The following is a 14489-nucleotide window of genomic DNA, read 5'->3' as shown; positions in this document are numbered from 1 at the left end:
ACAATTATTATTTATATAAATCGTTTTTACAATTAATTGCAGTCACCTGGTGTTCAAAAAGTTTGGAAACTTATACCCTTAATATTATTATTTATAGGAGTTATGAGTGACTTAAATTCATGGATAAATGATGATAAGTTGTTAGAGATGGATGTTTAAGAAAGAAGTTATGATCAAAAAAAATGTTTTTACGTGTACCTATGTCTACAGGAGTAGTAATTTAATATTGTTGGTGGAGGAGGAAGAAATTCGTTTGTTGATTCATAGATCATTTTGTTGCTGTCATCACTTCCCGTGTTATTTAGCGGCTCAAAGCGATTTGACATGGCACAAAAAGATTTCATTAAAAGTTTTTGGTTCTTTAGCTTTGGAAGAATAGTCTGGCAAAGAAAGACGTTTACCATGATTAATGGGCCACGACTGATCACCAAAGTCCTCGTTAAAGTTAAGAGTACTTTTAATGACTAGATTTTTTAATATATTTTTATTAGACTTTGTTTCTTTCGTATTTATCAGCTGTATTTGTGAAATTTTTTTATTCAGTGGGGTTATAAGTAGAAGAGACGTCGGAAAAATGGTACTAGTCTTGCTAGACTCTCTTCCTATTTTAATTATCTATATTGCAAAAAATATATGATCAAAAACTAAAAACAAAATGAAACTTTTAAAAATAAAAATACAAAAACTAATTAGACAAAAAAATATGTTTACAAAAGAAAATAATATTCAAAACGTATTAACATGTGATGTGTATTAACAAAATAATTTTTAAAAATAAATTTTTGTACTTTTATTCATTAAATTAGTGTTTCTCAACCTTTGTGTTATTAAAATATTCCATACTTTGCGACACGCAATAAAAATATAAGAATGGATAATATTTAATTTTAATTTGTAATATAAAATACATAAAATATGTCGATAACAAATAATTTATTTTTAATCATCATAAAAATTATATCAAATACCTATTAGCTTTTATAAATTGTGTTAAAAATGTTAAAAATATTTATATATGTTGTGTCATTTAATATAATTTGTTAGTGGTGTATCCATGGGGTGGTTTGGTGGTCAGAATTCTCCTTTCCATAAACCTGAGTTGGTAAATTAACTTTAATATAAAACACAGTTTTAGAATTTTGAGTTGGATATCATATTAAATTTTTCAAAAAGTTTCAACGTATATTATATTTTTATGATAAAATTAAGTATTCGTTATCATGAAGTAAAGTGTGATAGGTACCTAAGTTAAAATTTGCTTACTCCCCCTTTTCCCCCATAAAAAGTTCTTGAGTACATCACTGTATTTCGCGATATATTTGAATTTACTTGGCGACACACGAGTTGAGAAAAATATATCAAATCAATCTTTTTATTTTTGTCTTCGAAAACAAGTCAGTGGCCATTTGATCAACAATTTTTATAATACGATTACCTACGCAACAAGCTAACAACGACTATGGAAAATACTAAACAAAAATATAAAACAGCTAGACGCGTCTTATAACGTAATGATAATCCCCACTAACTTTTAAATTTTTCAAACACACTGCGTCAGAAAACTAAGACTTCTTAGATTTATTTTTATATTGTTTTAGTCGTTTTAGGGTGTTAACTGGAATGGCCTAGCACCGATTGTTCTTGTGCGCGGCCCGAACTAATCTATTCTAGGAATACTAGGTGAATTAAATAATAAAAAAAAGATTATGACTAACATTGAAACATAATAAATATATTTTTATTATGACATTCAAACTTGTAAAGTAAATATTTTATTAAATTTATTATATAAAAATTAGTTGTCAGATTCTAACTTTAAATGGGTAGACTACATCTTTTTATCTGTTGTGTAGCCTTGCCTCTGTTAATGAGACAGGTATACTCGTATACTTATAGATAAGAGACAGTTATCTACATTATTATTATCATTTCTTAACAAAAATCATTTCAAAATGTTAACATCAAATATCAAAACGTTTTAATATTTGTTTAATTTATAATTAATCAATAAATAATTGTAGTTCCGCGTTAAATAGTATAACCAAATGACAAATACCAATATAGAATAAAATGTACACTTTTAATCGATTAGAGTTTTAATAGTTACATCTTATAATAAATTAACTAACTATCAAATACAATGATTGAATTTAATACTCTATTTTTTTGTGTATTTTTCATCTTATTGTATTCTTTAAAATGGTAAGTTAATCCCAATTTTATTGTCTGATCATTGATTAATTTTTATCTATGCATTAAACATTTTCAATTTAGGTTGTTACCCAAAGCCATTAGTGTATATCTCAAGTATAAATACTGCTTGAATGTAAAAATTGGCACAGCTGGAATATTCTCATTGCAAGATATAGTTTTCTTAAAAAATGGTTATTCAGTAGTATGTTGCTAATTATAAAGTACAATTCTAGTTGATATTTTAATGGATTATTATTTTTGATAGCACATTGATAATATTGGTTTTCGGAGTAGCTTTATTAGCAGTGAAGTCAATAAATTGGTATGCCTTGTAGCTCGCGATGTGAGAATAGAGAAAAACATAGAATGGAATAGTTCTACTGTTAAAAAACAAAACCAAAGCAAAAATAAAATTGAAGATATATTGCCTATTGTCATGAAATTTGCTCAAGTACACAACATTATATCATTTTATTAAACATAATTTTAACTTTTCTTTTTAGTTTTTAGCTGTTCGAATTAGTCGAATATCAATTATGTCTTTACAACCAAATACTCCAGAATGGCTCTTTATAGTATCAGTTATAGACCTCCACTTGGATGCATCTGTCATTGGATCATCCAGGCAATTATTAGCAAATGTTAACGCTCCATATGCAGAAGCAAAATTACTTCGTCATCCTATGAATCCAAATTCATGTTGTTTAGCAAAGATCACTGTTAATGTATGCGCTGAAAGCATATTAGATACACATGAACCTTTATCAATTCAGTCTTTAATGTTGAAACTCGACAAATCAAAAATTGTATTAAATAAAGGTTTGTATAGTTTTATTCAGAATAATAGTGCCAGTTCTACATTGTCTAATAAAAATAAGGAACATAGTAGTTTGGATATGATTGCAAAAGATATTCCATTTTCTATACCACCATTGGTACCTAAGGTTAGTATAATAATTTATATTGATTTGCTAGTTTTTAATATTTAATTTTGTTGTTTGTATAGAAAATAAAAATACATCTAGAGGAGCTTACAATTGTTGATGTAAAAGAGAATTTAGTTACAGAGATGAAAGGAGAATTGAAATTATTAACTATAGAAAATATTATCATCCTTGATGACAATAATTATTCAATAAAACAAAGTAACATAATATAAAACTGATAAAGTATAATAATATTTTATAATAAAATCAATAATTTTGAAGGTAATCTTTCATTAAAAGTAAATTTTGAAAGTTTGTGTTTAATTGGTCATGAAGAAACGTACATATCACTAGAAAAGTTTGCATTTGAAACTAAGGTATATTTGTTCAAAATAGAATATTGTAATTTTGTTATCAATTTTTACTTTTAATTTATTTTTCTCGTTTTTCTAGTACTTTAAGAAATCATTGAAGTTTGATCTAAAGATAAATAATGTTTATACTTTATATTCACATGATGATATTTTTCAATGGTATACTTCTTACACTGATCAAATGTTGAATCCACATCAGGTAAAATGTGATTTCCTTTTTATACATGTCCAATATCTATTTGTATATGCTCAGTCATACTATTCTTAATACAAAAAAATAAATATAATATAGTTGTTGTGGAGCAATATTTCTTTATGCCTTTATTAATATTATTTTGTTATTTTATCACTATAGACCCAATTGTCATACTAGTTATTATTATTATTATTATTATTATTTTGTATGGCTAATATATGACATTCAAGGTTTAACATAATTAACAAAGTATAGAATTGGTACAAGTAGTAAAACAGATAAATTAATAAAAGATAACTAAGTGATAACAGGTTATATATGTAATACGTTGACTAGAATTTATGTTTTGCATTGGTCTTCTATTAGATTTGTATGTCTAGGGAGTTCAGCCATTGCACTGCATCTGTTGTGACTGTGTAGTTTTTTCATTCCTCCTTGAAATCTGCGAATACTACATTCATCAGTGATGTGTGTAGTAGTTTGTTTTTCGTGCCCACAGTCACATCCTGGCGAGGGTTTAATCCCCATTTAAAGAGCATAATCCTGTTCTACCATGGTCTATTTAATGCTTTCCAATCCCTACTCGGAAGGTCAGTGCCCGCTACTCCTTTCGTTGGGTTATTAATTAGGTTGAGTTTGTCAAGATTGTTGCTTTTCTAATCATTGTTCCATTCTGTGTTTATATTGAATTTCCCTCATTAATTTTTGAGCAAGTCTCCAGGTAGGTTTCTTAGATTTCAGTCTTATGTTAGGACCAGTGTTTATATCATATTGTATAAAGAGCATAGTATTCGAAAAGCATTTAGCCCATTCTCGTATTAGTAAGTTGTATTGATGTAGGTGTGGTGGACTTAGGTTACTAAGTACAGGCAGCCAGTCTGTGGGAGTAGATTTAACTGTTCCAGTAATAATTCTCATAGCAGAATTGAGTTGAGTATCTATTTTATTTGTGTGGACACTTTGTAGCCATACTGGTAAGTAATAATCAGCTACCGATCGTGTAAGTGCTATTGTTGATATTCTGAGGGTATTGGTATCTGCTCCCCATTAGTTTTTGAATAATATTATTCCTTGTTTTCAGTTTTTTAGCAGTATTTGTCAGGTGTTCCTTGTAGGTAAGAGTTCTGTCCAAGGTTACCCCAGTTTTTATACTAACTATTTGACTTGTTCAAAATTAAAACTGTTGTTCAAGTAGCTTAACATAATTTTAAAAGTTAAAATATTTAACTAATATTGATTAGATGTATGTCAGTGATGGTTTCGTTGATCTAAAGATTAGATATTAATGCGTAGTAATTATGTGTAATGTTTAGCTAAATAGTTGTGATCATAGAGCCTCAAATAACTATAAAGTTTTATTGTACATCCCATACCTTCTGGTGCCTAACATTATTTCTTAGATAAGTTATTATTATAAATATGTATTTTTTTAGTTAAAATCAACTTCATCTTTACCAGCAAATAAATTGTTAATATCACATAACAGTCCAATGGATGACATCAGTATAGATTTATTGGTTCAGTTTTTAAATGTTACTACAACATTTAGACTTGGTTCCGAATGTGCATCTGTTAGTTTAAATAAATTTAAGCTAATGTTATCTTGTAATCCAGTTCTAAGTTTGTATTTATTAAATTAATCTATAATGTATTCTAAGATAATATAAACGTAATCTACTTGTTTAATTAGGGAAGGAAAATCACACTGAAGTATTTACAAATTGGCATATTGGATTGTATCATAGAAAATGGACTAGTGATTTAATGTTAGAAACTGTGCGTTGTTGGTTAAAACCATTTACAAACACTGAATACAGTCCGGGTATGAAAAAATGTCATTCTTGGGGTACACCCTTGTTCATTGGCCTAGTTTTAATACAGGTAACTTATATAATTATAATTTTAAGACTCAATACATTTATTCTGGTTTTTTGTTAATTACTAGATTAAAAATTCTATCCCATCAAATGCACCAAAACTTAATGTTTTACTTGATACTGTACGTTTAGAATGGAGTCCACCTCTTGCTCAGTTCATATTAAGGGCACATAATTCAATACAGCAGTAAGTTATATATCATGTGTTTATTCAAAATGTAGGGTTTTATTATTATTTTATATATTGATTGAAAAGTATTCATTTCTGTTAATGATTATGTATTTTAAACTTTTAAAGAGTTGTTTCTGCTTTGGAAATAAATTTTAAATCTGAAAGTAATCGATCTGATCAACAATTTTCTATATCTAAGACAATTGCAACTAGTATTTCTGTAACAAATGCAAATATTTTCCTCATAGCAGATAAAAAAAGTATGTTTTTAATCAAATTTCAAAATAAACATATTATAAATTTCTTACTTATTTGGTATATAGTTTGTGTTTTAGTGCGTGTAGATACTATTTCTGTGGACATTGGAACTACTAGGATAATTTCTGTAATTGAAGGTTTCAAATGTGATTCATTAGTGCCAACTAAATACCATTATGTTTGCACATCTTCTGATGATATCAAGGTATATTTAATTTTTAATTTTATTATTTATTTGAATTCATAGAAAATATATTTTGTTCAACATTTAAAACTAATATAGAGCTGGTGGCTTCACATAAAATCATTAAAATTGGAAAAAATACTGGAAACTAAAGAAATATTGATTGAAATTAATGAAATATTTGAATGTCGATGGAGTACAAATGTTCACCTTAAGTTATTAACTATATTTACTGACATATCTGATTTAAAAAATCATTTGGGTAATATTACAATTTAATAAGAATAATATGTTTTTTTTTTTTTTTAATTTGTAATTTCTTACAGGTATTTGTTCTATTAAAGATCCAAATAATTCAACATTTGTTAACACTAAATTATATGTCAAATCAAAATTCAAATTTTTGATGAAAGTTTCCTCTGCTCATTATTTGTTATTCTCGACAGGTAAACTATATTATCACAATTTATATTTTTTATTTATGCTTGGTAATTTTGATTTTCAGAGAATTTAACTTATGTTAAACAAGATGGCAAAGTACGTCATCTTGAAAGCAAAAGTTTCAAAGTTGCCGTTGATCAGTTTAATATATTTACTGTAAAAGGTTTTAAATTGTTGAAAACAAATTTTAATAAGGAAGTTCAAGCTGAGAGACAAAATTCTGAAGGGTTATTAACTGAAGCAAACAATATTTGGTGACTAAAAAAATAAGAATGAAAATATTAAATATTGATTTACAACATTAAAATTATTAATTACATTTTTTTTTTTTTTTATAGGGATGTATCTATTGAAAACTTAAAAATGGTGTTTCCTTATGGTTTTGAATTTTACAGTATTTTTCAAGGTGAATTCATCAGTATTTTTAAATGGTTAAAATTAATTCATAAAAAACCAAAACTCCAACCTGAACCACTTCCAAGCGATATAGTTCTAAAAGTAATTCAATAATTAGATTATTGAGTAAATTTGTATTTATTATATGGTTATATTAAAAATTATAGGTTCAAGAATTCATTTTTGAATTAAGTGATGATGATTTCGAAGTAAAACTCAGAGATAATTATGAATTACTTGAAGATGAATATCAAGAGAGTTTAAAACGTCAGAAAATGCTTGAAACTAAAGTGTCTGAAGTGGTCAAAGATCGTTTACTTTTACCAGCAGGCAAAGTTGAAGAGTTGTTAACTAGTTTGCAAAAGATGAATGCTCAAATATACATACAACGTTCAAAGCAAATGAAACAACAAGCACCTGTACGAACTCGTTTATTTTCTTGGACTATGTGTGATCTTTGTATTGTTATATTGGCTGATGAGTCTATGCACACTCCTCAAAAAGTTGTCAATCATATATGTGAAATGGATGCAGACAGTTTATGGCCTGAGGAAGGTTTAGAATTTTGTATTCTTTGGTGTCGAATGATTTTTGCAAGTTGTGCTGAATGGAAATTTCAACTTAGAGATTTTCCTCAAACATGGCTTGACATTAGAAAATTACAACTTTGGGGAAAATTAGCTGGTGCCGAACAAGAACCAACAGCTCGAGGTAATTTAATTAATAATAAAAATTATTATAATATAATATTTTAAGTATTTGATTATTTTTATAGCTAAAAGAAGTGTAACTATTGAATTAAGTGATCCTTTTGGTGATGTGACAATTGAAAGAGGAATGACTTCATTGAAATATTACTATGACTTAAACTGTGAAGTTGATAAATATACATATTCATTTGGTCCATGTTGGGAACCTGTCATTGCACAATGCAAATTATGTATTTATATAATATTAATGTTGTATATTTAAAATTTAATTCACAATTTAAAATTTAAATTGTTTTATGTAGGTTTAGAAAAAGTATTAGGTTCTAGTAGAGATCCAAGTCCTCCATTACCATTTTGGGATAAAATCAGATTAATATATCATGGACGCTTGACAATGATTGTGAATGAATTAAAAGTGAAATTGCATGCATCTCTTGATCCATACAACACAACAGAAGAAATGGAATTGAATTGGTATAATACTGCTATGGATTGGACCAATGGTAATTTAATTTTTAGTTATACATTTAATGTTTTTAACTTTAAATTTTTTTTCTAGCCAAGTTTATTTTCAAAGGTCATTTAAAAGTTCTTGTACGAACAGCTTCTAAGTATGATGATGTATGTTTATTAAATCTCCCTAATTTAAAATTAAGCATCAAGTTAAAATGGTCTTGTCTGGGTGATCCTAATGATCACTATTCTGTTATGCCTTGTGCACCAGATAAATTACCAGAATATTCTAGTAATCAAGTAAGTTTTCATAAAAATTATTTTTTAAAAATTAAACATTTAATATGAAACTTTTTTATTTAGGAACATGATTCTTTTAGAGCATTCCGTTCACAAAATCTCAATGTTAGTCTTTCTATTGAAACTAAACCAGAGCCAAACACTGGATCTCCATACACAGATACAGATTATCCTGTTGCTCTCTTATATGGCAGTACATTAAAGTAAACAAACAACTGTATATAATATATAAAATAAATACTAATTTTTATGTCCATGTTATGTAATTTTTGTTATTTCAGGTGGTTTGAAAATTTAAAATTGATATTATCAGGTGTTACAAGGCCTACAAGACGTGGTCCATTATTTAATAACAACAGACACCGAAAATTAACATTGAGTCGACACTACAGAAAAGTTAATTTGTGTGTATCTTTACAACATTTTCAAGTACACTATTGGATGTCATTTGCTTTACAACGAGGATTTGAACTATTTGGTCAGCGAATATCTACAAGTTCGGAACATACTCTTAACTTAGTGTCAAATTTTGAAGATGACTTGAAGCATCGTTCACGACCTGTTTGGTCTGTTGGTTATATGAATTGTGAATTGATGGATACAGAAATATGGTTAAAAAGTGCCCTACAATCTGAACAAGAAGAAGAAGAAGTAAAAGCAATATAGTTATTTAAAAAAATAAGCAACTAACATATATTATTTTATAATTTAGGCTGAAATTAAGGAAAAACCTGTTGAAAAATGTTATTTATTAAGTGTAAGCAAAGTTTCATATGGAAGAGAAACTACAGGTACATGCGAAGCTGATGGTAGTCCAACTCCAATTCATAGATTAGTTGTGTATCATTTAAAAGGAGCTTGGACAACAAGAAATAGAGATGTAGCTTTTGCATTATTCAACTCTTTAGTAAAAAATCAGGTGCTCCATTTTATTTTTAAATAGTGAAATTATTAAGATATTTAAGTATTTAACACACTAACTCAGATGTATTCATGTTACAGAAATTAAAAAAAAATCTATCTACAGAAGCATTGAAAGGGTTTTGTTTGAATGACAATGGATGTACACCAATGAAGAATCGTACAAGAAATGCTGATTCTACAGAGCAAACTACACCATTATCATCAGTTACATCTGTTGCATCGTCTACTTGTCAAGCTAGTCCATCTCCAATGTCCAAACTTCAATGTGGTGGTCAAGCTGCTACCATGCTTCAACAACTTATATCTGAGGTAGACAATAAACCTGTTGTTTTCAGTGATGACCTTTCTATGCAAGTAACTAGGGAACGGAGATTGCAAGGATTATCTGGATGCCAGCAAGATGATGTTCTTTATAAGAATTGGTTAAGTAAGTTTTGTTTGTAAAACTCATATTTTTATTTATGATTTAATTAATCCATCTAAAATTATTACTTTAGTTGCCTTAATAAATAGCCAAGTGTTGCTTAAAGGATGTGAAACTAAAGGATATGTAATAGTGAGTGCAGCTAAAGCTGAAATATTACAAAGAATTCATTGTCCAGTATGGAAAGATCATTCATTAGTATCTAAAACTACTTGGGTTGGAACTTTAGATAGTATGCAGTATTATGCTACAGTTAGTGCTGGGAAAACTGATTTTATTGATGGTAAAATATAATATTAAAAATTAATTAAGTTTTATATTAAAATAAAAATATGTATTTAATATTTTAATAGAAAATATTATGTGGTTAAATGTTGAGAATATACAAGAAAAAGATATAGACAGTACAGTAATATCTGACCTTCCTGACTTACCACATCTCGTTGGAAGTGGTCATAGTGTTGGAGGTGTAGTCAGCGAAACTGTTGGTGCAAGTAATGTCGGGGAAAATTCTCCATTACAGGTAAATCAGGGTTAAAAATTACTGATGCTATGTAATATATTACATTATTATATTTTGTATATTATTGCTAGCTTCAAAGAATTGTTTCACGATGTAAATGTGAATTTTTTTATGCTGGTCATGGTGAGAGTAGTTTAAATCCGACACATTTAACTGAAGTACCACCACCACCAACAGCTACACCTGATGTTGTTGGTGATCCAGATTTACATGAACCAGTGGATGCATTTACTCTTATGCATCATGATTTAGATGTTTGCACTAATTCTCTTCAGGTATTAAACCTAAGAAAAAAATAAATACTTATTAACTAATTTGCAATTATTGTCTCTTATAAACTTTTAATTACAGTATGCTATGATCTTGGATATTGTGAATAACTTGTTGTTATATGTGGAACCACGTAGAAAAGAAGCTTATGAACGTTTGCAAAGAATGCGTTTTCAACTACAACTTCAAAGTAGTCAAGATCATAGACAACCTATTCAACAGTTACAAAATCATGTTCGGTAAATTTTCTCTTTTTAAAAATAATGAAGAATTAAATTACCAATTTAATTTTACTAAAGGTGTCTGGTTGCAAAATTACGAAGATTAGAAAAAGAAATATTTTTATTAAAAAAAGAAGAAGATTGGCAAAATGAAGAATTGCTATCTTTAGAAATTAGAAGTTCAGAAAAACAAGTAAGTAAAAAAATTAACTATTTTTCTTAAGAAAATCTAAAAAGAAACATATTAGTTTATAAATTAACATTTTAAATTACTAGATGAATGAATTAAAAGATCAATTAAACTCTGAAAGTGAAGAATTAGATATGATGGTTTCTTGTTACAAAGAAACACAACTTAGAGCAACTCAAAAATTAGCTACATTACGTGGTGATAAACCAAGTGTTGTACCTTCAAGAGCCAACGAAATATGCTTTAAACATGCACAGTGGAGATTAACAGAAAATGATGGTCAACTGGGAATTGCAGACTTAGTACTTAGTAATTTCTTGTATGTCTAGAAATATTATATACCAATCAATAAGTATTTTTAACATTCTTACCTCTTATACAGATACACAAAAAATTCTAAAAGTGACGATTCAGTTGAGCATTTATTAGAATTAGGATATATTAGAATGACAAATCTTCTTGCCAATGAATTGTACAAAGAAGTAATTGTACCTACAGAAATTCAAAACAACATGCCGGTTGATGATAGAAAGGTCAAATATTTTATTTTTTTTAAATTATACAACTTTTTTTCAAAATTATATTATATTATATGTTTAGAGAGCAGTAAGAATATTTTGCAGAGAAAAAGCTCCTGTAGGAGGTATATCAGTCAAAGAACATTTTGAAATAAATGTGGTTCCATTGACAATTGGTAAATACCAACGCATTTGGTTAATTATTAAAAATATTAATGCTATAATTATTTAAATAGGCATGACCAAAAAATTTTATAGTACTATGATGAGATTTTGTTTTTCTGAAAGAGATCCAGAAAATATAGATGCTGAAACAGACGAAAAAAATTCATCTAAAGGGAAAAAGAACAAAGAAAGTAATTTTTATGTTCCGATTGAACATAAAGATGACGTTGAAAAAATGAAGGTAAAATTACTTAGAATACATTTTTGATTGAGTATAATAATTCTCTAATAGTTTAATGCAATTCCTAATTCTTAACTTAGGAAAGAGCTGAAAAAAATAAATTATTCATTTACATTAAAATACCAGAAGTACCTGTCAAAGTTAGTTATAAAGGTAACAAAGAAAAAAATTTGGAAGACATAAGAGATTTTAGTTTAGTAATTCCCACAATTGAATACCATAATGTTACGTGGACATGGTTAGATCTTTGCCAAGCTATGAAAACTGATAGTAGAAGAGTAATACTATCTCAGGTTAGTTTTTAGTACTTTTATATTATTTTCAGATAGTCTTATAATCATCAAATACGAAAAAAAATGTTGACACAATTTTAAGGTATTAATTCATAAATTATATGTAGGCTATTAAACACAAATTGCAAATAAAGACTAACAAAGCAATAGCAGATGGTGGTGCATCACCACAAGAAGAAGATAAAGCTCGAATGCTGTTTGGCAATAAATTAGTGGTAAATATAATACATTATTATATATTATCACAATATTATATTGTTAATTAATTGAACTTTTGATAATATATTAAATATTATTTTTTCATTTCTAGCGCAATGAACATAGAAATTCAAAACGTGGTATATTAAAATTTCCTAAATAGAAATAGTATAAATTTATTTTATATATTTTGTATAAACTGTGATATTGAATTTTGTTACCTAAAAATATATTAATTTAAGAAACATTTAAAATATATTTATTTTATAACAAAAATAATTAATGATACTACTAGAGCTTTGAAGTTATGCATGTTTTTTGAAGAAAGACTAAAATTTATTTTTTTGCAAAGTACAAATATATTCAAGAATGTGGTACTTGATATTTGGTTATTATAAATATTGTATTTTATCAATTTTTATTATAAATTTTACCAATATTTATGAATTTTCGAAATTTTATTTATAAAAACATAAATCAAGTGCTGTACTGTTTTCACCAAATTGACATTATTTCTATTAACATGTGAAATTCAATAATGAGATGTATTGGACTTCAACAATATAGCAGAGTAATTACATGACCACTTTTTTTATAATTAAGTTAGTGTACAATAACTCCTAATGCTTAATTATTATCAAACAAAATACTGTTGTATTAGTAATAATTACAACTTTTAGACAGGTAGTATTAGCTATTAAGTAGATGAAAGACAAAATATTTTTTTATTATAAGTACTTAATTTTTTTTAATAATTTTATCCAAAAATGTCATCTAGCAGTTATAATATGTTTTAATAATTAAAACAATTATTGTTAGTCTTAATGAATATTTAAACTTAATTTTGTTTAATTTATTGATTTAATTTAAATCACTTCATTTTATGCATACCTATTTATGTATAATTATACAATAATTATTGAAATTTAAATAGTTTAGCTTAAATAAACTTATAATGTATATATAAATGTAGTTACATAGAATTAGTAAGCAGATTTTCTTTAAATTTTACTTATTTTTCAATACATTATAATATTAGCTATTTTAAGATATAAATTAATTACATTTAATATTTTAAACATTTTATAATTAATTCATAAAATCATAACATTTTCAAAGATTTTTATTCAAATACAATATTTTATGATAGATTTTTTTTTTTTATTGAAAATATTAGAATATCTATGATATTTTACTTATTTAAATTAAATTACTGGGATCACTGGGAACACTTCACTGATTAAATTTGTTATACTTGTAACTATTGTAAAATAGTTGGGGTATTTCTAATAATTTAACTATCCTAATAGAACAATAGAACAGGTAAGTTTAAGTATTGTATATAAAGTAAATTTTGTATAATAAATTGGTTCTTTAAAATAAAGTATAGTTTAATACAATAAATACAAATTGTATTCATTTTAAAATGACATCAACTGTTATGTCAAATAACAATTTTAAATAATTCAAATTATTATTAGTGTCAATGTTTATAGTAATAGGTATATTATTATGAAAGTTCTTATGATGACATAAAATAATAAATAAATACTAAAATCTAAATACTTGTTAAATTTAATTGATATTATTTTAAGTGCTTAATTGTTTATCATCACAAAGTAGTTACTGGTTGTTGAATAATTACCTTCAAATTTGATCAATATTTATGTAGATAACTATTAGATTAGGGAATTCACTCTTTTGGACTCAAAGAAGTATCTATGATGAGAATAATATAACATAGGCTTAGTTATAGATTGTTAGATGAGTAGTGGTTCCGATATGCATTTCATTTGATGGGGCAAAGTATAAAAATTAGTTACCACCACCATCATTCAAAAACATATTGTCATCATTTAATTTTTTTAATAAAGATCATATTGAAAATTCTACCATTACAAATCCACACAATTATTTTATTCCTGAAATTTATTAACTTGCATGTTGATTACCTAATTCACCAGCTTGTCTAATCATCTGGCACCCACCACTATAATTAAATACAGAGACAAACCGCTTTATAAAAGTATGTATTCATTATC

The 14489-nt window shown here is 26.7% G+C and overlaps 1 protein-coding gene across 1 annotated transcript; it reads left to right on the top strand.

The window, feature by feature from the left end:
• The first annotated feature begins 2018 nt into the window (after positions 1–2018).
• On the top strand, positions 2019–12663 carry LOC112602323 (protein KIAA0100). The gene is made up of 36 exons (XM_025350343.1): positions 2019–2202; positions 2275–2395; positions 2459–2644; positions 2697–3137; positions 3200–3338; positions 3402–3496; positions 3573–3692; positions 5123–5309; positions 5380–5570; positions 5635–5753; positions 5865–5998; positions 6062–6201; positions 6280–6442; positions 6507–6626; positions 6686–6875; positions 6960–7119; positions 7185–7728; positions 7793–7957; positions 8030–8230; positions 8287–8480; positions 8544–8683; positions 8762–9131; positions 9193–9399; positions 9483–9831; positions 9902–10111; positions 10182–10351; positions 10423–10626; positions 10703–10860; positions 10921–11035; positions 11119–11351; positions 11415–11565; positions 11633–11726; positions 11787–11956; positions 12037–12249; positions 12357–12464; positions 12560–12663. The coding sequence occupies exons 1-36, from the start codon at positions 2141–2143 to the stop codon at positions 12608–12610; spliced, it is 6615 nt and encodes a 2204-aa protein (XP_025206128.1). The 5' UTR covers positions 2019–2140; the 3' UTR covers positions 12611–12663.
• Positions 12664–14489: the final 1826 nt, after the last annotated feature.

The sequence above is a fragment of the Melanaphis sacchari genome, unplaced genomic scaffold, assembly GCF_002803265.2.
Source record: "Melanaphis sacchari strain LSU unplaced genomic scaffold, SCAv2.0 Contig85_pilon_pilon, whole genome shotgun sequence".
Classification (NCBI taxonomy): Eukaryota; Metazoa; Arthropoda; class Insecta; order Hemiptera; family Aphididae; genus Melanaphis; species Melanaphis sacchari.
Note: the sequence above shows the minus strand (reverse complement) of the source record. Positions and strands in the feature narration are given on the sequence as shown.